General features: G+C 41.2%; 2 protein-coding genes across 2 annotated transcripts; one reads left to right on the top strand and one right to left on the bottom strand.

Moving 5' to 3' along the window:
- Window positions 1–4,469: 4,469 nt before the first annotated feature.
- LOC115810301 (gamma-crystallin S-1-like) lies at window positions 4,470–7,306 on the bottom strand. The gene is made up of 4 exons (XM_030772227.1): window positions 7,259–7,306; window positions 6,081–6,116; window positions 5,036–5,278; window positions 4,470–4,745 (listed from the first exon to the last, which is right to left on the bottom strand). The coding sequence occupies exons 1-4, from the start codon at window positions 7,304–7,306 to the stop codon at window positions 4,470–4,472; spliced, it is 603 nt and encodes a 200-aa protein (XP_030628087.1).
- Window positions 7,307–9,421: 2,115 nt separating this feature from the next.
- On the top strand, window positions 9,422–24,500 carry pik3ap1 (phosphoinositide-3-kinase adaptor protein 1). Its single transcript, XM_030772226.1, has 17 exons — window positions 9,422–9,449; window positions 12,388–12,813; window positions 13,347–13,747; window positions 14,308–14,452; window positions 14,621–14,763; window positions 15,062–15,194; window positions 15,434–15,630; window positions 16,593–16,764; window positions 17,223–17,294; window positions 17,471–17,719; window positions 18,049–18,111; window positions 18,363–18,565; window positions 19,296–19,362; window positions 19,617–19,784; window positions 21,149–21,219; window positions 21,358–21,455; window positions 24,389–24,500. Exons 2-17 carry the CDS (start codon window positions 12,408–12,410, stop codon window positions 24,498–24,500), a joined length of 2,700 nt encoding a protein of 899 aa, XP_030628086.1. The 5' UTR covers window positions 9,422–9,449; window positions 12,388–12,407.
- Window positions 24,501–24,962: the final 462 nt, after the last annotated feature.

Below are 24,962 nucleotides of genomic sequence, written 5' to 3'. Positions count from 1 at the left end.
ATGAGGTAACTTAAATTGATTTATAGTATACACAGTAAGTGGATAGAATATGACTGGGAGAGAACTCCATCATAGGTTCAGCATTCTGTATTTATAATTGCATTGTGTTCATGTGTTTTGTTTAAAATATTTATTTTCTACATTTGTTGTCATATGTGAAATGACAGTTTATGTTTTTCAGGCTTATTGTTACAGATTAAAAAGAGTGTATGCTAAACGGAGGGCTTTCCTTCAGGCCTCCGATGAGTCAAAGGAACTGGCTAATGAAGGAGAGTGCAGGTGTGTTTCTTTCCTATGTACATCTCTTATACATGTCTGTATATGTCTGTCATAAATATGGTAAAAAAGGGAAAATTTCTCCTGTTTGTTTTTCTCCCTTTCTAGTCCAGATGACACCATTGCTGTGCCGAGGTTTCGCAAACACAAGTTCACCAATAAAGAGCTGGAGGTCTTAATTGCGGAGGTAACCAAAATGGAGGACGTGCTTTTCTGCCAAGGAGAACCTCTCACCACGCGTGAGAAGTATAAGATCTGGTTTACCATTGCTGAGCGCGTGAGCGCTGCGTCTGGCATGCAGCGTTCCATCACCGATGTCAAGAGACGCTGGCAGGACCTAAACCGCAGAGCCAAGGACAGAGTGGTAGAAGTGAGACGCAGCCTCCATCTGGAGAGCCCATCTTCCTCATCCTCCTCATCCTCCCTCATCACGCCCAGTGTGGAGAGAAGGGAGGGCAGTGTGCTGAACTGTCACAGTTTGATCAAAGAGGAAGAGTCAAGTCAACCAGGCCTTTTAGACGGTACCTCCTGCTCGTACTGACTTTGTACACAATTATTTTTCAACTGCAGATATGTAGAGAAATGTAAATTCAGGTTATTGACATGTTCTGATGTTTTTAGGGAAGTATAAAGAACAAAACAGCAGTTTCCTTATTATTTCAGCAGAAACATTTTTGTCTATGCACTCATAGTATGCCTTTCACAGTCAGTGAGCCAGTGCAATAAATGTAATACAAACCGCCAAGTTACAGACACACAAATGTTCTCTAAATGAAACTGCTCAGGAACTGAACCACTTCAGCTTGTTTTGTCACGTACATTCTTTAATAACTTTCCCTCATTTGTCCATCAGAAGAATATTCTGTTCTGTAGCTGTTGTGCCGGAGATGACATCAGTGCAAACGGAGCCACAGGCTGATGTGTCTCACAGACCTGTTACACACAGTGGTCTTTGTCAGCCCACATCAGACTCCACCCTCCTGTTTTCACAACCCCATATCAAAGGAGGAAGTTATCGATGGCCTATGCTTGATAACCAAGCGGAAACAGTGCCAAATAAGGACATCTTGTCTCAGGACCTGAAGAAACCTGAGTCAGGGCTGAGGGTGTCTCTGCCGCCCCCCCTGGGCTCCAGGCCCTCCAGACAGGCCTCACTCAGTGTTGTTTGAACAGCAGCTTCTGCGAGTACACAGGGAACACACGGCGGCCGTGCGAGAAGGATTCAACTCTCTGGCCCGTCAGAACCACCTGCTTTACCTGGAGTTGTGTGAGACCAACAAGAATGTGGCCCGAATTGCCTCTCACATAGCAGAACGGGCGATGGGGTCAGTGGGCGTGGCTGAGGCCCTGCTGGGTGTCCAGCGCACAGTGAGCGAGAGCCTGGATGCCACCAATCAGCTGCAGGGGCGGGTCCTTGACCTACTAACAGACCAATTGGAGCGGCCGCTTGTTTACTTGCCCCAAACGGGGACCAATCACAGGCTGACAGCAGCATCTGTAGAGACAGCCAATTGTTGACCAGCAGACTAGTAATGCATTAACTATTCATGTATGAACAAGGAAGGTTTGGGGCAGTTTTCTGGAAAGTGCAAACATAAGGAAATTGGATTTCCAGCTAAAGAGTCTATGGACAACATGCTGCGAAATATCTGAAAATGTTTCACTGTACCTTGACTTTGAAATACTACATCTAATATGTTGAAGCTTGCACATCTTAAAAGAGTAATCATTCATATTTTTATATATATATTATTTATATCAATTTCACTGTCAAAAATCTGTGACCGATGTGAGAGCTGAGCCCAGGGATACCTTTCTTAACTGTTACCTCTGAACTCAGCACATGGTCTGGTCCTTCACTGAACGGCCCTGCTATCGGTTCATGTCCAAGAGTTGTGAGGGTAGCTTTTGACACCAACTAGAATGATGAAAAGATTTAACTTGCAAAAACTCAGTTTGTATCATCAGTCCATATGTGTTAAGATTAAATCAAATTACACATTTACACAAATTACACAGAATATACATTATGAAATTATGTAGATTCATTATTTATTTATTTTTTTAATCAGGATCGGTCGGAAACAGGACCGAAGAGCAGTGCACCTTTTCATTTGCTGTTGAGGTTAGTCAGTATTCAGTAAACTAGTCACATAGAGGGGGGAAACAGTTTTTCTTTATTTTCAGTTAGATCATTGCAGATCCCTAGACTGCGGTTTTTTAGGCTTTCACTTGAAGGTATGAAACAAAACATGAGGCACCTTGCACAGAGTTTATTGTTTAAATCCACATAATAGTCTGAATTGTGTAATGAGTTTTCATCTGTTCTAGTAGGACCGCTTAACCACCAAAATATTTTTTGTTGTGTAATTTCCTGCATAGAGAAGTGCTTTCCTTTTCTTGTCAGTGGATGTCAATGGGTGACTTTGTTCATGTTGAAATGACCTCAGCAGCAGGGCTGTGCACTGGTAAAGCAGTTCTGGTTCATGACTTTCAGTGTACAGTGAAACTCTTGGTGGAGAGAGTGACAGGATGTGTCACGGGTGGAAGAGGAAGTGGCTAAAGTCTTGTCTGAATTGTTGGAGCCTGTCTTTTACTCAATATCTATGTCAAACTGAATTTATTAGAGAAATGTAAGGTTTCAGTACATGGCAGGTGAATGAAAGCAAAGCAAAACAAACAAAACAAGAAACGTAAACTTGATTAATCTGTGGTCCACTCACTAAAGTTGACTCAGGTGTCAATTAATTGGGAGAGAAAACGCATTTGACTGCATGCTTATATTTAAACATTTAAACCAATGTTTCACAATATGACCTCCAGTTAGCTCTGCCTCTGCCTTTGTGTGGAGAAACATATCCCCCCCCCCCCCCCCCCCCCCCCGTTAAGATGGACAGGATGCATCGTGTGTGTATGAGAGAGAGAGTTCATGTCTTTATGGGGTGTTTTGCTCCTATTCAACAGTAAACAACACCGTTTGGAACAATTCGTCTGTTTATGTACTAGCCTAGACCCAGACACTATTAGGCTAATATACAACAGGCTCTGTGCCTTGCAGTCAATGTATTATGCTAACGTTTGGACAAACAGCCCAAAAACGAAATAGTGCAACATTGCTCACTTTGCTGTAGCCTACACAACACGAGTGTGTGTCCTTTTTTGAAACATCCACTAAATAAGAAAACGGTATCTCTTACTCTATGATATGGACGCCATCGCTATAAAGGCTAAAGTTTGGCGGTTTGCGTGTCGCGTTCGGGTGGTTGAGGAACGCATAACGGGTCGGGTGCGGGTATTAAAAAACCCTGACCCGCGCATCACTAGTTCACAGGCAAATGTGTGCGTGTGTGTTTATGTATGGTTGCAAAACCAGAACGCTTTTTATAATTCTGGCAAACCCTAGATAGGTAGTTTGGCCGCAGCCATGGAGGATGAGAATTTAACATCTTTTAACTCCATACACACGCCTGCAGACTTTGTCGTTCCGTTCACGTTAAGACTATAAATGTGTTTTATTACACATAAACTAGTTTATCAGTAGTCACCCCAAACTGCGGCTCCCTGGTAATTATTTGATGATGTGTAAAAAGAGATGAAATTTCAAAAGGCCTGTCCTCTGCCCATTTAACTGTCTGAATGACAAACTTATTGTACAGTTATTGTGCTTTTCATGTGTCTTCCCTCATAACTTACTGGGTTACTAAAGTGTGTTGTTCTTGGTCTGGGCTGCCCCGGACTGACCCATGACCCAACTGGACTTGGAACACTTACCGAGTGTAGACAAAATTGTAGATTCATTAGAAACTTTTAAAAAAGATTCCATGGACTATTGCTTTAACTGCGTATATGTACCGCAAGAATGACGGTGTTTTCCAATATATCAAGTTTCATTGTTCCCTACTGTAAGGAGTACACTCCACATTTATTGCTCATTACTGCATTCACTGACAGGACCACAACAGTGACAGGTCTTGTAGAGGAGAGGAGACAGTGTTTCTCATTGTGAAGTTTTATTGTTTGAGTTCAGTGACGCAGTGCAGAGAGCTTATGGTACTGTTTACCCACCCTCCGTCACTGCACTGGCTGCTTTGTTTTGGCCACTAGACACACTGGCACCCCCTGAGTTTGGGCGCTAGTGGAGGACCTGGTAGCCTTTCTTTAGGGGAGACAGTGTTGGTTTGAATGAGGTTTTACTATCTCAGTTCAGTGACACGTCGCACAGAGCCTATGGTACTGCTCATACTTCCCCAGTCACTGTATCGGCTGTACTCTCCTGGCCGCAGGAAGTACTGGCGACCCCTGTAGTTTGGGTGCTCATGGAGGACCCAGTAGCCCTCTGTGACATTGCAGGAAGAGATGTCTCTCATGTGGAACCGGTCCTGGAGGTTTGGGCAGTCATCCATCAGCTCGATCATCTTCCCCCCGAAATCGGACCTCTCAAAGATCTTTATCCTGTAGTTCCCATTGTACTAGAGAAGACAAGTCAAACATGTTGGCAAAAAATCTAATCCTGAATAAACTACTTCTCCTTGCCTCCTTTCCTTCAGTAGAACTCCTATCAGTGAGAAAGGATTGGTCAGGTGAGTCTAAATGGACAATCTGTTATTTTCTCTGATCTGTCCAGACCTCACTGAGAGTAGACCTGATGGAGGAGGGCAGAATATAAACCAAGGTTGTCTGGGACCTCAGTTTAAATGACCTACATCAGATATGCTGAGCACAGCAGACTTTCAGTTCATTCAGTGGTTGTAGGACTTACGGCAGGGACCATACGACAGGAGCGGATACAGTTATTGAAGCCGGCCCAGCGGTGGTAGTCTGGATATTTTCCGCGGGTCAGCATGTACTGGTAGCCGGTGTAATTGGGCTTTTCATAGGCCACCCAGCAGCCGCTGTCCACACGGATAGAGTTGCAACGGGCGAGGTGCATGTGCATGTCTGCGCAGTCGCCGCTGCACTCGTAGTGACGGCCCTCAAAGTTACGGCCCTCATAGAAGATGATCTGAGCAAAGAGCCAGCACTCACATCACCACATGTCGGAAAAGCATCACAAGAGTAGCTCCAAACTCATGTCCATGACTTATCAGCTCACATTTGTGCTAATGATATATAACTGGGCCAGTGCTGCTGACCACCAGGGAATAATTTTCCCCATGTGAAATATCTCTGTCTTAGTCTGGTATTCCATACACTGATTATGTTCCTGATGTTGGCATTGTAGCCCTGCACTAAATAACACATCAGACTCAACCTACATAGAAATTTACAAAACACTGAGCTCTTGAGTGACCCAATAATGCCTCCATTCTGTCCTTTTTATTTCTGTGAAATTCTAATGTGACATTATCTAAAGCATTGGAAACATTTCACTAAGACATTGATACTTTAGACAAAACTGAAGATAAAAACTGGCCAGCACTGGCACCATCAAAGTTAAAAAATTACCTACACACAGCCAGTTTGACCCTTTCGCCATTCAGGATGTCTTAGGAGTTTCACAGTGAGATTACATCGTGACCAGTGATATCATAGCTATTGCCTATATTCAGCATATGACATGCTTACAGTGTTAGCATCCGCCAGGACTATCCTGACCTCCTGAAGGGCTCTCAGATTTCCTCTACATGTCATTAACTCAGGGAGTGACTAAACAAATGAATGAGCTGGACAAACAAAAGTTCATACATTTGGTCCTTAGAGTCTTGATTAGTAGCTGACTGAAAAGTTGGAACGAAAACCGAGTGCCTCTGTTGAGCTGAGGCTGGACATAACTGTGCTGTGGGCGTGTTCCAGAGGATCCTTACCTTGCCCATTGCGACGGTGAAGACGAAAGGCCAAGCCTACGACATGAGAGAGCTTTATGTAGTGGTAACAAAAACAGCCCAGGCATTGTTATTCAGATTAGTCAGGCACTCATGTCAGCACAAACTCTACTGTTACCCCAACAATGGGTCTCTTCAGTGACAGCCTAGTGCCCCTTTCCAGCTAAAGCCTTTATCATGTTAACCACTCTACCCTTTACTGGCCAGAAACAATACAGTTGCTAACTCTGTATTCAGTACTGAGGGAAAATACAGGGATAACAAAACAAAGGCAAAGTTACAAAGCTGGGCTTCTGTGATAAAGACATCCACTTATTTATAAATGCGATCGATTGAGACACTATTAGTGCTCAGTCTTTAATTGTTTAATGTTTATCTCTATATAACATGAATCTGTGATAGATTTTTTCTTGTATTATTGTAAAGTAGACATAAGGTTAGTATACACCCAATGCATTTTTATTACAGATTAATTATTACATTCTGCATTAGAACTGACAGCCATCCTTCAACACATCAGTCATTTTTCTGCAATAAGTTTTCTTGGAAAGTTACTGAATATTAATATCAACAACAACGTGTTTGCCTGTTTAAAATCGTATCATCAAACTTTTTTAAAACCTTTATTTAGAATTTAGGGAGGCTAGAAAATCCATTCAACAAGTATCTATTTGTGTACACAGAGGCACTCTCTAAGAATCTGTCTCAAAACTATATGGAAAAACTTGTGAACCTACATGAAATCCTATATATCATCAGAAAGCCCATGCTACCTTTAAACAATGCGTAAAGCTTGTGAACAAACTTACAATGTGTACGTGTTTGTTGACCAGCTTTCCATTGACATGCACATACCTCACTAAAGCAGTGATACTAAAGACTAGCACCATATTTCGTCAAATTGCAATGTGAGTTTGTTAGACCAGCTGCAATGCTGCAGTGTAGCTCTTTTGATGAGTAAGGACATGAGATATAAGATCTAGATCTTTACAGCAACTTTCAACTACTATGACAGTGACCTAGACACTGGATTGCAGGAATCAAAAAAGACTACAGAGGATTACGTCTAGGTGCAACAGTCAGGAAATACTGAACCACAGTCAGACATGGGGACTAAAAACATGGACAGCTCACCCAGACTTGCAGCAGGATAGGAATACCACAATGGCATCTTTAGCAGGACACAGGTGGTGCAGGGCAGGCGCCATTCAGAAGCAAAAAATGATAGGCCAGGATGGGTGTTTTTGGGAGTTATTGAACCAGCCCACGCCACATGAGCCCCCAAACGTCCCACTAACAGAAACAATACACCCAATATACACATCCCATATAAACACACTAACAACACCGTTCACACGCCCTTTAAATACATAGTCACAAACCAGCATTACAGGATACCAGCCCTATTACCCCTCGTGAGTAGGCCCAAGGCAACAGTGAAGAGGAACAACTGCTTTTCTCTCAAATAGGATGGAACCTTTTGAGGAACCAAAACTCAAAAGGGGGAAATCCACCATCCTCTGGCTGGCACCAATACAATGACTTATTGCAGAATCAGCGTTAGTGATTATATGGAGAGTGGATAGAGGATAGAGAAAAATCTAGGAGATCTTGGAGAAATTTCTAAAGGTCTAGGCAAAATAAGGTCACCGCAGGGCTCCAGCCCAAGATCATTTTGTTAGATGGCTCGTGATGCTGGCTGCTCACTCATTCTTCATGTGAGTCTGGGGCTCAAGGCCAGAGAAGTGGGGTAAGTAACCCCAAAAAACACCAAAAGTGACACCAAAAAACAGGCAAACCTGCTAAACTCTGATATAGACAGTGATAACTGGAAGGTGCTCTGATGTAGACAGTGATAACTGGAAGGTGCTCTGTATAAGACTGTCAGCTAAATGAACAGAACTGTGAGTGAAAACAGCTCTTGAATATGAAGTTTTGTGAGAAGCATCATATATAATGTAAAGTTTACTGAGAAGCATCATATATAATGTAAAGTTTACTGAGAAGCGTCATATATAATGTAACGTTTATTGAGAAGCATCATATATAATATAAAGTTTTCTGAGAAGTGTCATATATAATGTAAAGTTTATTGAGAAGTGTCATATATAATGTAAAGTTTACAGAGAAGTGTTATCTGTCCCAGACACAAAGCTCTGTTATTGTACTGTGTGTTGTTCTGTTTTTCTTTCATTTATTATTATTGTTATTATTAAGTTCCTGTTTCTTTTCTCTTTTCACTCCCGGTCAGCTTGGGGCTGGAGTCCCTCATCGTCTGTGACAGTGGGAGCAGCTCACAGCACATATGCTTCTGGAACCACGAAACTCTCTATCAACTAAATCACATCAACCTGGACCCACTAAACTCTCCATTAACCAAGTCCCATATGCCTCTAGAACCACTAAACTCTCCATTAACCAAGTCCCATATGCCTCTAGAACCACTAAACTCTCCATTAACCAAGTCCCATATGCCTCTAGAACCACTAAACTCTCCATTAACCAAGTCCCATATGCCTCTAGAACCACTAAACTCTCCATTAACCAAGTCCCATATGCCTCTAGAACCACTAAACTCTCCATTAACCAAGTCCCATATGCCTCTAGAACCACTAAACTTTCCATTAACCAAGTCCCATATGCCTCTAGAACCACTAAACTCTCCATTAACCAAGTCCCATATGCCTCTAGAACCACTAAACTCTCCATTAACCAAATCACAACAGCACAATCTGTGAAGGCAACCAGTCCAGCATTATCAAACAATAACTCTCCAGAGCATTTCTGATAGATGACAAAAAATATTATAGTCAGTGTCGGTATAACTCTAAAGTGTGATGGCTAAAAACACTAAATGAACATGAAATGGAAAAGCATACACACACACACACACACACACACACACACACACACACACACACACACACACACACATCTGTCTGTCTATGTAGCACTGTTGGATTCTGAGACTAAATTCTGTAAATGTTTGATTAGTTTGTTATGATACATCTACCACACACAACCCTCAGGGGCATCCTTACATTTCTCACATAAAACAGTGTTGTAGGTCTGCAGTCTGTTTTCAGGAAGTGACGCTGTAACCCACCATCAGGAAACTGTCTGCTGCTTTTCACATCGTCTCAGTTTCGCTGTGGACAGCAGGCAGGCAGTAAGGCTGAGCCTAGTTAAGAGACTCAGCACAAACACACACTCTCTCTCTCACACACACACACACTCACATACACAGCAGAAAGCATTCACAAAAACTTAAGAGGACCAACAGTGACCACCAAGCCAAGTTGGAACAAAGCTACTAACTGGTGAAGTTCGATGTCTTTCATTCAGAAGTAGGTGAGTAATTTTTTTTGTGGCAGTTGTAAAGAGTTCAGCTGGGTGTCTGATCCATAGGTTGTGGTGTCTGTCCTTAAACAAGTTATATGACTGATGCAGCCTGGTGGAAATTGCATGTACTTTACTGTAACAGCTGTCTGTATCAGGAGGGGGTTGTACCGCTGGGCATTTAGAGAATCCTCTATTGTGCATCCAGTTTGAAATGCATAAAATACAAATTGCTGTGTACAAAACGGTTAATACCTCACATATGCTAAATAAGGAAGTTAGCTAAAATGCTTCCTGTAATGACAGCTGCCTTAACACAACTTAATATGATGGTGATGGGAAGTGACTGACTGTTAAAAAAATCACCAGAAAAGACCAACAAATATATTTAATGTTGTGATATCAGGATGTGAGCAGCTTACTGACCACTGAGACTATTTCTGTGCTGTCTGACATCATGTCCTGTATAAAGTTGGCTTTACAAGTTTTAAACAGTGAGGCAGCATTGTCTGATCTTTTGAAAGAGCGTTTAGGTGATAAGAATGTGAGTGAATCCCCTTTTTTACAGTGTTTGCTTGGCCCTGTAACGATGTGCAGTGATAGCCGTACAAAGCCAAGGTTACACCAAACAATTCCCTTATTTACTTCAGTCTGTACCCACCAAATATGAGATCTAAAGACAGCCGTGTGGCCTCCGTCAACTTAGTTTAATCTCAGCACTTGATGGTGGAGCTTTCCTCTAAATGATTATACTACTTCTAAATAATTACACTAGCTCTAAATAATCACATTATCTCTAATTAATTGCGGAACTAATCAGTTAATTGCGGAAATAATCGGTTTTCATCTAAATAATCACAGTACCTCTAAATAATCAGTTTCCCTCTAAATAATCACCTCATCTCTGAATAATCACGCTATCTCTAAATAATTAGACTACCTCTAAACAATCATCTTATCTCTAAATAATCACACTACTTCTAAATAATCAGTTTACTCCTAAACAATCATGTTATCTCTAATTAATTACACTGCCTCTAAATGATCATATTATCTCTAAATAATCACACTACCTCTAAATACTCACACTACCTCTAAATAATCACATCATCTCTAAATAATTACACTACCTCTAAATAATTATGTTATCTCTAAATAATCCATTTACCTCTGTCTTGGGTTCGTCACTATAGATGCAACAAGATAATGCTACGTGTCTGCTTGTATGTTATTTAAAGTATTTTTCTATTTAAGCAGTACAGATAGCGATGCTGTTGTATGTTTTGCAATGTGTAACAAGTCAAAGCAAAAAAAAAAAAAAGTCAAATTCAACCTGTAAAGATTCTGTTTATTGAAGACTTTAGAATTTAGAAGAACTGACTCCTCTGGATAAAGTTGTTGGTAATGTCTTTTAGTTAATGTTATGCTGTGGAGGTGACTCACAATAGTAGCTTAACAATACCTATGATCTAGTTAAAAAGAGGAAAATTACTTTCGCTGTTGACTACCTGATGCCCAGCAATGGCATAAACTTACACACATGCTCTTTAATGAAAACCAGAAGTGAGACATTCATGGCGGTAAACACCATAGTTTTATGTGTTATTACACTGGAGTGTTTTCAGTTGTTTTACCTGATGTTAACCTAACATCCAAGATGTTTCCACTGTTTATGTTTCTGAATTCATTTCGGGTCAAAACATAATCATATTATATAAATGATGTTACCACCTGAACCTTGCAGACTGTCAGTGCTTGCATCTCTGAAGCTCCACGGCATTTCCTCTGCATACATGAATATGTATACAAATATTTTCTCCACTTTCACTGTCGTTACAACAATATTGCACTTGTTATAACCATGCACTGTCATCCATGAAAACATCACAGTTCTGTAAAAGGTGGAGCGACTCTCTGTTTGACCCAAGGTGCTTGTGGAATTGCACTGATCGAATGATCGAAAATATTATTGACTCATATAACTTCTCATTTTGGTTAGATCCAACTAAAGGAACCCACTGATATCATTTGGAAAAAAAAAAACAATAACTTGTCACAGCTGGAAGTTTTTGTTTTTGGCTTCTGTTTTTTTTTTTTATTGGGTGGGGTGTTGTTTAAACAACATCGGTTTGTTTCAGCGTGTAATCATACCAAATGAGGAAGCCTGAAGGGCATACATTCTGAAATTTAGTGCTATGTTTTTGCCATCCAAAGAGACTTAACGTTTTATATAATATTTCACACAACATATCCTCAGTTACATGTCCTACAAGTTTTCTACTTTACTCTGCATTCTTGTAACATTTTTTGAAAAAAAAAAAGAAAAATTAACCAGAATCATGTGGTTTTGTTGCTGAGCTGCTGGACATGGCGGCTATGATGTAGTCCTATCTGTCTCAGTCAATACTAGTGAATCAGTTTTTGACACTTTGATGGTTTGCGTTTATGCCCATCTGTTTTACTATCCTGAACGGCAAACCCAGGGGGGTGTTCCAGAAAGCGGGTTTAGTGAAAACTCAGTTAACTCAGAGCAAGTGGTAAACCTCCTAATAGAAGAGCCCTATGAATTTGTTTTGCAAGGAGAATGAAGCATTAGGGCTCTTCTATTACCACTTAGTCTGAGTTAACTAACCCTGAGTTTTCACTAAACCCGCTTTCTGGAATACCCCCCAGGTCTCAGTGACTACTATGTAAATGTTTTGAGGTGGAAAACCATCCAAGTTTAGGCTGTGTAAACACTTTGTTGCAGAGATTTGTATATCGGTTGTAAATCCTTGTGTTTCCATTTTGAGAATGTTCTTTCATTGAGAATTTCATTATTATTATTATTATTATTATTATTATTATAATTATTATTATTGTGGTTATTATTATTATTATTATTGTGGTTGTTGTTGTTGTTGTTGTTGACAATGATGGTGAAGATGTTCTTTATTGTAATCTGTGGCAGTGTCACTGGGGTTCTCGGCCATGTGTGAAGTGCTGATCGTACACACCATTGAAGCGGAGGAGTGGGCAAATTATCTAAAGAACATACTAGAGGCATCTCGTAATTTCCCTGAAGAGTCAGTGATCTTACATCTCGTGGATGGGGAGAGCTACCTACAGCAGGCTGACTTGTCAGTTTTCAGCCATAGCAGGTGCATCTTACTTTTGCTGTCAACTGTGTTCCTGGACATCCAAAGAGAACCAGGGGTACTCGAGACTTTCCGTAAACTTCTTTACCCCTCTCAGAAAGTCATTGCATTTTTGTGTGGGGTGTCTGAAAATGAAGAGTTTGACGACTATTTTGAGGACTGGGTGAAGTGGAGGAAGCTATATGCAGAGGATGAGCCACGCATGTACGTCTCCACTGTGCTGGAGTCCATAGCTGACGGTAGGGTTACCATGTCTGCCTGTCTTACTGATGAGACATTTCTGCCTGTCCTACTGATGGGACATTTCTGCTTGTACTACTGATGAGACATTTCTGCCTGTCCTACTGATGGGACAAGCCAGAGTACTCCTGACTAACATAAGCACAGTAGTGTATTTATCAAGTTATGAAATGAAAATTCTCCAGTAGACATTTGTTGAGATATTACTGTACTGTGTTGAACATCCTGAGTAAGAAATGAGAAGTGTGTATGTATATGTATATGTATATGTATATGTATATGTATATGTATATGTATATGTATATGTATATGTGTGTGTATATGTATGTGTGTGTGTGTGTATATATATATTTATTTTTATCGTCTTATGCCTTCAAACATTTTATTGCAGCAGGAAATACATTTTGAATATTATTTTATATTCCAGTTTTTCAGAACTTAAACTGTACTTTATGCTTAATGCCTTTTTATGAAATTTATTTTTCTTAATATGTGTAATATGATTCTGATTCCCTTTTTTCCACATACTCAGCTTCAGAAGATGTCCTTGAGAATTACACCCAGGAAAAGACAGAGAATGACATCATAACTCCACCTCATACTCCACCTGATTATGAAATCATAGTTCAGACCCCATCTCCACATGACATCACATTCCAGACCCAGCCAGACAATGACTTCACAATCCAGACCTCGCCAGAGGATCAAATCACACCCCAGGTTCTGTCTGAGGATGTGAGAGACCCAGACGGCGATGAAGATTCACCTTCGCATGCTGAAGTTGAGAGCCGTCAGAGCAACCAGAACCCTGAGACTGACGGTTGGATCCCACAGACAGATCAGAACAACAGTCTCACATCAGACACGAGTCAAACTGAGACCTCAACCCATCAGCCCTCGTTCATAGTTCAGCCGGACAGAATACTGTGTGGGGTAAGGCATGCATATAGCAGTCAGAATGAGCCTCTGTTTAAACCACCATTAGGAATGTTATCAGAACAGTGAGTCAGGCACTGCTGTCCATGAGGTGGATGGGGTTGTTACAATATGTTTTTTTTTTTTACAACCAAATCTTTTTTTAATATCATTTTCTTGTTGTTCAACACTGTGAAAAATCCCCATATACCACATGTTGAACAGGAGCAGTCGGCTGTGCATTCTCACCACAAGCCCACACTGTATACAAGACCTGTAGTTCTGGTCCAGGATGTAAAACTGTCTTGCAAGCTGTGGTTTCGCCACAGACATGTTCTAAAAATATAGATTGATCATAACATCTCTCAGTATACAAATAAGGATTGCATTTGATCTGGCTGTAGTCATGTTTTCAATGAGAAAAAAAACTTACCTCAACTGAAAACAGAAGATATTTAAAGATTTTCATTATGATTTTAGACAAGCACATAAAGAGCTCAGCTCTCTATAACCCTTGTTTGTATGATTTTAACTTTACATGTATGCTAAAGTATGCTTTTTCTGTTTTTCTGAGAAAGAGCACAATGAATATTTACATCATCATGGCAATTAAGTTGGACAGTCAAGCAAAGGTAGAAGTGGAGTTTTCATGTCAGAACTCAACAGCCAAACTGGTTCCAGGGACATTTGTGAATGAATATACAGTCAGCTTTCAGTCACCTGGTAAGTCAGACACTCTGTAGACTGTGCTTCCCAGCGAGAAAGAGGAACTGCTTCAAGTACAGTTCCTCACTTTCACATGAATTTGCATAATGCTTACTGTAAACGCTCTCCTCTTCTTTCACTTGATGTTCTACATGCTAACATTCTCTGTCGCTACTTACATTTCAGATATGCCTGCAGGAGAAGTCATGCTAACTCTTTACAGTAATGCCTCCGCTGTCTGCTCAGGTTATGTCACATACTTTTCAGCCATGGAAGAGATTAATAGCCTTCTGGATAAATTAGCTGATCCCCTGCAGTTCATGTGTCAGGTAAAAGTGATGAAAACCACACAATCGTGATTTATGGTTAAGTGATGGCAAAGCTCAAGTTTAGAGATGTTTCAGAGGAGCCAAAAAGACATTTGTCCTCCATAGTTAATCAACCCAGTAGTTTTTGCTTTGTCTGTTTTAATACCATCCCATGTAACACACTCCTGCATCTACAGCTCTCAGAACCATAGTCTCAGAGAATCTCACAGGTCCATCCAGTTATGATGTCTCAGAGAATCTCACAGGTCCATCCAGTTATGATGTTACAATGTTTCCATGTCATTCATCTGTCCTTTAGGCATTTGCCATCACATCCAACTTCACAGAGTCACTGGACACTTTGCTTACTGACTCACTCAAACAGCGGTTACCGGCAACTGGACTACAGGTGTTTGGTATCAGTCAGCTTGAGCATAACAATTCATCTACAAGTACGTGGTGTATTTATTTGGAGTACTGGTGTATGTGACTTATATAAGTTTTTAGCTGAGGTGAAATGTGAATTGTGGCTTTTCATTTTAGTATCAACCTCTTTGTTTCACTTTCCTGTAACATCACGCCTCAGTGCTCAGTTTCTAAAACTCTTTGTCACTGCTTTTAACCTTTTGACACCTCCTCTGTGATGTCTTCAGCTCAGCCTTGAACATTTGCTCTTTTTTGGATCTCTCAGATCAGCAAAACATGGAATTGCCCACTTTGCTCCACTTCTCGGCCAAGTATGGGCTGAGGGAGTTGACGACCGTGTTACTGCAGTGTCCTGGTGCCCTGCAAGCCTACAGCGTGGCCAATAAGGATGGAGATTACCCAAACAGACTGGCAGAGAAGAATGGCTTCTCAGATTTGAGGCACTTTATGGATAAGTATCTTGTAAGTCAGTACTTTGTATATTCAACAGCATTAACTTCTCATTTTTCCCTATTCTGTATTTACTCTTCTTACTGTGGTGCTATAGCCACTGTCCCAGGGGAGAGATCGTCCATGCGTCGTGTCATTTGCCTTTTGTCACTGTCCCTTTGTCTGCTATGTTACTGTGTATGTAAATTGACCACTAAACCCACTGTCTCACTGGCTCATTTAGGAGCTCAGTGGTTTCACCAAGACAAATGTAAAACATGTAAAAAACTTGTAGATAGTTGAAAAAACAGGATATTGGCCATGACATGTTATGCTTGGTTAGCAGTATGATATTTTCTGCCTTGAGCCATTGTTTCTTTTTTACACCTCCACTCAGCCTGCTGTCAGTGAGCTGTGTCTGGGCTTTTCTTGGTACAGCCTGTGGATCACTGAGCCACAACACACAAAGGTTACACATGACAGTGGCAGTGTGGGAACATGAACCCATGTTGTCATCGAGTGCAGGTCTAACATAGTTCTTATAATGAATACCTCCATAGCTGTGTCTTTCACACTGATTGGCAGAGAGAGAGAGAGAGAGAGAGAGAGAGAGAATGTTCAGTTGCAGTAGCACATTCCTAAAATTCTCTAAATTCTCTCACTTAGGGCCAGGCCAGGTTAATATTTCCTACTGGCAGAAACTGTCTCAATTATTAATTACTTACATTGGTTAATTTGTTCTCAAACCACTGTATGCAAGAAAATTAAATCAATGAAGTTTAGATTATGTTTTGGCGTGACCTCAGTTCCATTTGTTTTGTGCCTGAGTTCACGTTCATTGTTTCTTCTCTGGTTCTATGGTAAGACCATGTTTTCTGGTTGACTTGGTTAGATGGCTGTTGTTGAATAAACCAATGTGACTCTGATTTTTACTGTCCTTTACACTGCCTGAATAAATGCTTGAATAATATTGCTTTTGAACTGGTAATGTTCAGGAGTCAGCGGGTACAGACCTACCCAGCACAGAGGAGGTGACAACACCGGAGCAGGAGGACATCTATGAGCCCATGTCCAATGCTCAGCAAGACCTCTCCCCTGGTTACTCCCTCCATGAGGACATCTACATGTCAATGATGGAGCTGAACCCTGAATGTGCAGAGGACCTGTGTAAGTTAAACAAAGCCAAAGCTACATGTGTGAATGTGCATGTGTGTGTGGTCTGGTGAGCCAGTGGCTGAAGTGAGATTATATTTGGTGGTGTTAGGTGAGAACTGAAACCTGAAAATGAGCTGTTGTCACACTTACTTTAGCTCTGTTGTCTAAAGGCACTGAACGACTTCACAAAAACTCTCCTCCCTGCTTCTCACCCAGTTTTCAGTAGTGCTCTGCTCAGAAGCCAGTTATACTCTGAACATGTATGGACACTGCCCTGTAGGATAGGGCTTTTACAGTAAATGGATGTATACACAGAGTCTGATTACTGTGGCAATGCTTTGAGGGGTGTATTGAAGTTTTAAAAAATAAACTCATTGTTGTGGGAAGGTTTGATTGTTTCACATGAACTAACATGCTAAAAGGTGCTGAAACATATGTGCTCATATCTGTGTACTGGACTGTATGTGCAGATGAGGACATGGCCAGTGCTTTAGAAAACTCTCAGAACCCAGAGGAGACCATGCTCAGGAAGTTCTTCCAAGGTAGATGACCAACACGCATCCTTATTAGAGTGACCAGCACAGAGACAAATGTCTTCAGTATACAAGGCTTATTTTCGTCCTCTCTAAGGAGTAACTGTTTCTTGTCTAATGAACACAGGAAACATGCATTTGACCAGTGAGAAAAGCAATCTGCTTTTTTTCTGTTCTTTCTGTAGTGAAGTCTGACCAATGTTTGACCCCAGTGGAAGAGGGCCTGTCCGGTGAAGACTACAAAGGGGAGGAAGAGGAGGAGAATATAGAGGTGTATGGAGACGAGGAAGACCTGTACAACATGTGCTTTCCTGACCAGATCTACGATACTGTCGATGGCATCACACCTGAAATCATAAACCGCCCTCCAGCCCCAATACCACGGCCTTCAATGAACCCTGAACCTGTGGAGAACAAAACTTACATCTCCAGAGGTAGGACACACCAGTCTCTGCTGCCCAGTCTGTCTCCTTTTTATGTTATTTAAAACAGTTATTAAATTTGAAAATGAGGAACCTGGAGATTCTCACACACACAGACACACACACACACACACACACACACACACAAACACACACTGTATTTAAATATAAATATAGATATGAATATAGATATAGATTTAGATATATCCATTGAGAGAGAGAGAGAGAGAGAGAGAGGCCGATTTAAAAACATGCTGTCATGTGTATCTCTCAGTGGTTCTCTTTCATGAGCCGTTCATGTGATAAGGCTGCTGTATCCTTTATCTCACACCTTTTCACAGTCTTCTCATCCCATGAGGTCTCCAGCTCGCTGGGAAATCCCCCCGACACAGAGTCGTCTACAGGTACAACATTCTGTCTCATATCTCAGTTCATGTCTCTCTCATGTCTCTCCCTGAGCTTGAAATGGAGCTGTGTAAGACTGTAATGAAATGATCCAGTGGACAGGGGTGTCAGATATTACTGGGGAAACAGCTTCACAGAGACAAGTAATTTGAACAACTGTGACCTTCTACAACCTTCTATAATGGGTTACTTACTTACTCACAGACAATTATTTACAATCCATTTACAATCCTGCTGTGCCCCGTGACAGCACCTGTTCGGCCGGTGAGAGACCGAGTCCTGAGCAGTGCCTATGACCCGTATGCAGGTATGAAGACGCCTGGGCAGAGACAGCTCATTGTACTGCAGGAGAGGGTGAAGGTGGGCGCTCTGACTGTGGAGGAGGCCGTGCAGGAGTTCAAGGCCTGGCAGTTCGACCAGGAGAGGAGATCTCAGTCCCTTCGCTTCCAGCAGGTACTGTGCCCAAGCTCACGGCTTTGACAGTAAAGAGAGAGAGTGAGAGAGAGAGAAAGAGAGAGAGAGCGAGAGTAACAGAACAACAGATAGCAACAGAACAATCTTCCTGAATTCTTTCCTACAGCTTTCAATATGTTCACTATATCCTCAAACTATGTCACATGGTTCTATGAACCTGTTACTGTAGAGACAGTTGGTCCTCCATTATCCTAATTATGTGCTGTAACCACCCTGCTTCCCCCTGGCTTTAATCCTGCGTTGGATTAGGCATGGTCTCACAAAATGCCATATGCTTAAGTGGGTTAGAACAGTGTTTGATATTTTGGATTGTTTTGGATCACTTTTCCTTTTATTCTTGCCCTGTTTTTCACCTAAATTGGCCTTTTCCGATATCCTGCAGCCTTCCTGCTCTGTAGTAATCAGCTGAGCTGAGGCGACAGAGGCAACACACACTTCCTCCAACATTTGTAAAGCAAAATGTTGCATTTTTGATACATTTTTGAGTCTTGTAGAATCATACAGAGATGTAAAGTGCTGGACTCTCCCTACAGTTACACAGATGCCTACCTGTTAACAGTCTCTTTTCACAGAGCGGCAGTGGTCATGCCGAGGGAAACTTGGCCAAGAATACTCCCATGATTCCCAGACTGACACTGACTGAGTTTTTTTAGGTACAGTTCTGAGGTCCTGTCTAAATTCTTAAATGAGTGTGCATTTCTTTTTCCAGGAAAATTTACAGAGATTACGAGATAGCATCACTCGGCGACATAAAGAGAAGCGAAGCAGTAAAGATGGTGAGAGAAATTCTGGGAACTTCATGTGTCCTCTGAAAATGATCTTATATTTTTAATCGGGACCACTGCAAATCCAAAGCACCTAAAAATCCATGGCCAAAAGAAAGAACACCACCACCACCACCACCACCAACAACAACAACAATGACAACAAAACCTGTTATAATATGGTTTAAAATGGACATTTTTGAAGACAAACAGTTACTTTTGGGAAATGACATTTACTGTCTGCATGGCTGTGTATGTTTCATCAGATCTTGAGATAACGGCTCCGATACAGAGGAACCTCCAGTGGGGTTCACACATGAAGGTGGAGTGCTCGGTTTATGAGCCCAGCCCTCGCACTGTTGCTCCACCCCCTCTGGTCAGCAGACCCCTACAGAGAAGGACTTGGCAAACAGGCAGCACCTCCAGCACCTCCAGTGAGTCCATGCATTTACATTTACAGTTTCAGTGGGTATGTACATTTTAACATTTAAACCTCCAGTGAATCTATGCATTTTCACATTTACACTATGTGTTTCTACATTAACAGCTCCACTGAGTCTACACATTTTACATTTACACTTTCAATGAGCCGTTGCGTTTTTACATTTACACCTTCAGTGAATCTACACATTTCAGCATATAAACTTCTCCTGAGCCCATGCATTTTTACTCTTACACTTCCAATGAGTCTATGCATTTTTACATTTACACCTCCAGTGAGTCTATGCATTTTTACATTTACACCTGCAGCGAGTCTATGCATTTTCACATTTACAGCACGTTTATTTAATGCTATTGGACGACATGAAAGAGTGACGGAGGTCCTGGGAATGCCCATGTTCTGTGTCTGGGGCGCCTGGCATTCATGTTGAAACTTCCATGACAGGGTGTAAACTGGAAATACGGTGTAAGCACGTTATATTAGCATGTCATATTAGAAGTATGACAATGCATGTTATGTTACACTGCCACAGCTGGTCATTTTCACTACACAACTGGCCATTTACACTACACAGCTGGTCATTTTCACTACACAGCTGGTCATTTACACTACACAGCTGGTCATTTACACTACACAGCTGGTCATTTACACTACACAACTGGTCATTTACACTACACAGCTGGTCATTTACACTACACAGCTGGTCATTTACACTACACAACTGGCCATTTACACTACACAGCTGGTCATTTACACTACACAACTGGTCATTTACACTACACAGCTGGTCATTTTCACTACACAACTGGCCATTTACACTACACAGCTGGTCATTTACACTACACAACTGGCCATTTACACTACACAGCTGGTCATTTACACTACACAACTGGTCATTTACACTACACAGCTGGTCTTTTAGCTCTTCAGTGTTACAGGTATCATGAGTGTCAAATTGTCAGAAACATTCTAATATGAGTGTCTTCAAACCTTTGTAGCACATAATAATTGCTCTAAACAAAAAACAAGAACACTTTGATGATGAAATATGGCATTACATCATTACTTTATTTCTTATTAATTGTTGTGTTGATTATAACTGTGATTACAATTTTATGAACCCATTGCATTTCTTGGTTATTAGACCATAGACTGTTTTTGTGACAAGTAGAGCAGAGGCAGTTCTTTCACGTAGGCAACCAAACAGGCCTTCTCAGGTGGGTTTTAGCTTCTGGGCTAATTTTAACTGACAGTCCAAACATGGTCATACAGGCTCCTGTTCCTGTCGCTCTGACGGTGCTTTAATGAATGTAGTAGTATGTGTGTAATCTCATCTTTATTTCTTGACTTTTTCAGGTAGTGGGAGTAACAGATTGAGCACACACAGTACGTTCAGTTACAGCAGTGGAGCTGATGGTGAATATGAGGTGAAAATGATGGCCTTCTAAATAATATTCATTAGCACTGTTTTAAAATCTTCACATTTTTAATATCTGCACGTATATTTTTATGTGTTTTTTTAAATAAATATATAACGTTTTGTCATTTTTTTAAACTCATTGAAGGAGGCTCCGGATTGTCCTCTCCCCCCTCGACCCCCCCGGATTAATGAGACCCCCCCTGTGTTGCCGCCCCCCAGAATCCCGCCCCGCCTGCCTGAACGGTGAGTCCACCCCTGACAAAAACACACAAGCTGCCTCCCACCTGTTTATCAAGGATAAGGTGCATCTGGTCGCCCATGTGAACTATCTCTGAATAGTGGCACTAATGTATTTAAGGAGTTGGAATAATCTTTATGTGTTTCAGTGCTGTCAACACACACACATAGCAAATAAGAAAAAGGTACAGTGTATTAGACAACCTAGTTAGACTGGGTTTTGATGCACAGGTTCCGTAAAGGGAAATGACAGCTTGAAAGGAAGTATTCGCCCACCACCACTGAAAAAGTGAAGAAAAAAGAGAAGAAAAAAACACCCTCACATTTCTCACTCTCAGCTGTATAGATTATGTTCCATTAAAGTTACTTGTGAAAGTCCTAAATTGGCCAGGGCTGATAACCCTTCAGAGAAAAATGACAAGAAATAAGTTTGAAAAATGTGGCTGTGCACGGAATTGTGAATGTAGTGGACTCTTCCTAAGTGATGTCTACTAAGCAAATGAATGCCATTCAATATATTTACACCTTTTGTGTAAATGATCAAAAATGTGCTAATATTTTCTTCAGACTATCGTGTGTGTGTGTGTATTAGTTTAGAGATCATAGCAGCATGAGGCCCCAGGGTTATATACTTTAAGGATACACTGGCTTCCTGTGTAGGCTGATCGACGATGTGCTAGCACTCCTTTATGCGGTACACCACAGCGTGCACTGGAAACACTGCTAACCTCAAAACCAAACTGGTGATTAGGAAACGACTGTAAAGAGATATATCTCCATGTTTTTTATAAATATTAAGCTAAGATGTTGTATATCACTCTCTCTCTTTCTCTCTCCCACGCTCTCTGTCTGTCACACACACACACACACACACACACACACACACACACACACACACACACACACACTCACACACACAAAGGCTGGAGTTACAGAAGTAGTGCACTGTATGGAGTACTGTATACAGAAGTAGCTGTGTATGGCAGTTGCTGACAGAAAGTGAATCTTTATTTGAACCAGGAAAAATGTCATGAGGTTTTGACTAAATATCTATTTTACAGATGTGAAAGAGATAAAGTATCAGTGTCTCGATGCAGCAAACGCATACTAAGAAAAGTGTGAGAAGAACTAGTCTACGCACTGTTTATGGTTCAACTTCCTGCACAATCTGTTTGCTTGCTGTGTACTAGTAAAGAGACTAATGTTTTTCTTTGTTTTATAGTAATATTGCCACGCGTCATATTCTGTTTTGCCTGCACATGATGGTACCAGTAAAACACTGAAACTAGTTCAACTACCAACAGCTTTTTAAAGAGGAACTGGGAAATTAGTGTAAAGGTTCACCAATTTTTCATTTCTCTTTAATGTTTTTAAAACAGCTCTGTAGATGGGGTCTTATGTTTCAACGTGCTAAAACCAGCATTCATATCTGAGAGTGTATGGGATTCTTTCAACATGCCTATCAGATCAAAACTGTCACGTCAGTCTTTTTATTACTCACTTTAGTCAAAGATCATGATGTAGGAGTTGTTAAAACACTAGGACATCGTTATTTCTGTTCAATGCATGATAACCGTTAATTACACTCTTAAATACCTGGAATAATACTGTCTGACACACACTGTTCCCACCTGCAGAGTACATTATGAAAAGTCATTTTGATCCAACTTTATTTTTTTTCAAGTGGCCACCTGTGTTTCACTTTTTAACTTATATTAATATATTAATTTGATCAATGTAAAAAAGAGTTCTGGAGATCTAACATATTGTGATTCATTAATGCAAGTGGTGGGCGGCACGGTGGAGCAGTGGGTAGCGCTGTCGCCTCACAAGGTCTCGGGTTCGATTCCCGGCCGGGCGGCCAAGGTCCTTTCTGTGTGGAGTTTGCATGGTCTCCCTGTGTCTGCGTGGGGTTCCTCCCACAGTCCAAAGACATGCAGGTTAGGTGAATTGGAGATACTAAATTGCCCCTTCGTATGAATGTGTGTGTGAGTGTGTTTGTCTGTGTGTTTGCCATGCGATAGACTAGCGACCTGTCCAGGGTGTTTCCCCGCCTTTCGCCCTTTGAGTGCTGGGATAAGCTCCAGCACCCAGCACCTAATTAGGATAAGCGGCTTAGATAGTGAGTGAGTGAGTGAAAACACTTCAGACCAGCCGTAGCCCTGTTCCTGTCCGATTTTACGCTGAGGCATCAGTGATGTGATGGGAGTTCTTCAGCACTGTTTCAGTAGTGTTTCTGAAGCACTATGACCTTTAGTAAAATATACAACCAGTCATACCTCTGTACAATCCTATTTAATGTATATTGTTTTGTTTTTTAATGTTGAAGGTTTGTTCAGGTCTTGGCCTTATACCTCTATTCTTTCCGGAGTGCTTACCATAGCATTCTTAGCATGCTGATTTTCAACCAACAGAATACATTAAACCTCACATGTCAAATACAGATTCAAACATATTGATTAAAAGATGGACCTTTGGTGAGACATATCTTTAATCAAACACATGTGTTGTTTTTTTGGTAGAGTTTACTTGTAGTAAATCAAATTATGTGTGGTTTTTCTTTTCAGCCATGTTGAAGCCATGTAAAGTTTTAAACACAAACACACAGACATATGTATTTGCATGTGTATGTGTGTTGTATTGGTTCATTTATTTGAAATTTATTTATGTTGTTTGTTTGTGTTATGTTTTCTCTTGGTGTACTCTCATTGTGAGGTCACATGACTACCTGACAGTCACCTGAACAGGGCACAGATCTGATTTTTGCCCAGGGGGTAAACCTTTGGCTCAGAAGATACCCTATGTTACCCACAGATTCCACATTTCATTACTATAGAATTAGCAAGGCCAAACATATGGCCAGCCCTAACCTACCTGTGCTACCCGTGACAGATGTTTTGTTGAACATGCATTAGAACAGTTTTTTGTGTGTCTTTCAGACTGCCAGACATGCTAAATGAGCGCTACGTGTCAAGTCCCACACGGGCCCTTCCTCAGCTCCCCCCTCACAGACCCATCCCTCCCCCACCCATACCACGCAGGCCAAGATGACCCACCGCTTCCACCGCAATGCCGCCGGAACATGGAAGACTGCTAGTGAACGCCACATCCCAAGCTTTTGAGTTCTCACAATAGAATAAGGAATGTGTTTTTTCACCGTGAGGAGAACAGGAGTCTCTGCTGTGACTGCCATGGACTGACTAACTCATCAGAGCAGGTGATACAGCCTGAATGAACAAGCTATAGAGACTGCTGTAACGGGAAACCAACGCTGAGAGATAAAAACTGTTGTTGGTATGAGCTAGTGGTCAATAATATTGTAGTATTTCTCTGCTGCAAAGAAATAAATTAAAATCCATAGAATAATTTAGCTTAGAGGTTTGGTCTCTGCTCATGTTATTTATTACTGTATAATAGTAAAATCTGAATGAATGAATGAAGTCGTAGCAGCTGTAATATTTGTCGCCTTACAGAATGAGCAGAAAATGACTGTGGTGCAAACAAACATGAGCT

Source organism: Chanos chanos, chromosome 4, assembly GCF_902362185.1.
Source record: "Chanos chanos chromosome 4, fChaCha1.1, whole genome shotgun sequence".
Classification (NCBI taxonomy): Eukaryota; Metazoa; Chordata; class Actinopteri; order Gonorynchiformes; family Chanidae; genus Chanos; species Chanos chanos.
The sequence above is the reverse complement of the archived record's forward strand: the minus strand, read 5'-3'. Positions and strand labels throughout refer to the sequence as shown.

Excerpts from the sequence above, each read along its gene's own strand:
- LOC115810301 (XM_030772227.1), bottom strand. The coding sequence starts at position 7,306 with ATGGCGCCTGCCCTGCACCACCTGTGTCCTGCTAAAGATGCCATTGTG. Across the intron at positions 6,117-7,258 it reads CTGCTAAAGATGCCATTGTG|GCTTGGCCTTTCGTCTTCAC; the intron begins GTATTCCTATCC and ends CTCATGTCGTAG. Across the intron at positions 5,279-6,080 it reads TCACCGTCGCAATGGGCAAG|ATCATCTTCTATGAGGGCCG; the intron begins GTAAGGATCCTC and ends CTCTTTGCTCAG.
- pik3ap1 (XM_030772226.1), top strand. The coding sequence starts at position 12,408 with ATGTGTGAAGTGCTGATCGTACACACCATTGAAGCGGAGGAGTGGGCA. Across the intron at positions 19,363-19,616 it reads GAAGCGAAGCAGTAAAGATG|ATCTTGAGATAACGGCTCCG; the intron begins GTGAGAGAAATT and ends ATGTTTCATCAG. Across the intron at positions 21,220-21,357 it reads GAGCTGATGGTGAATATGAG|GAGGCTCCGGATTGTCCTCT; the intron begins GTGAAAATGATG and ends AACTCATTGAAG.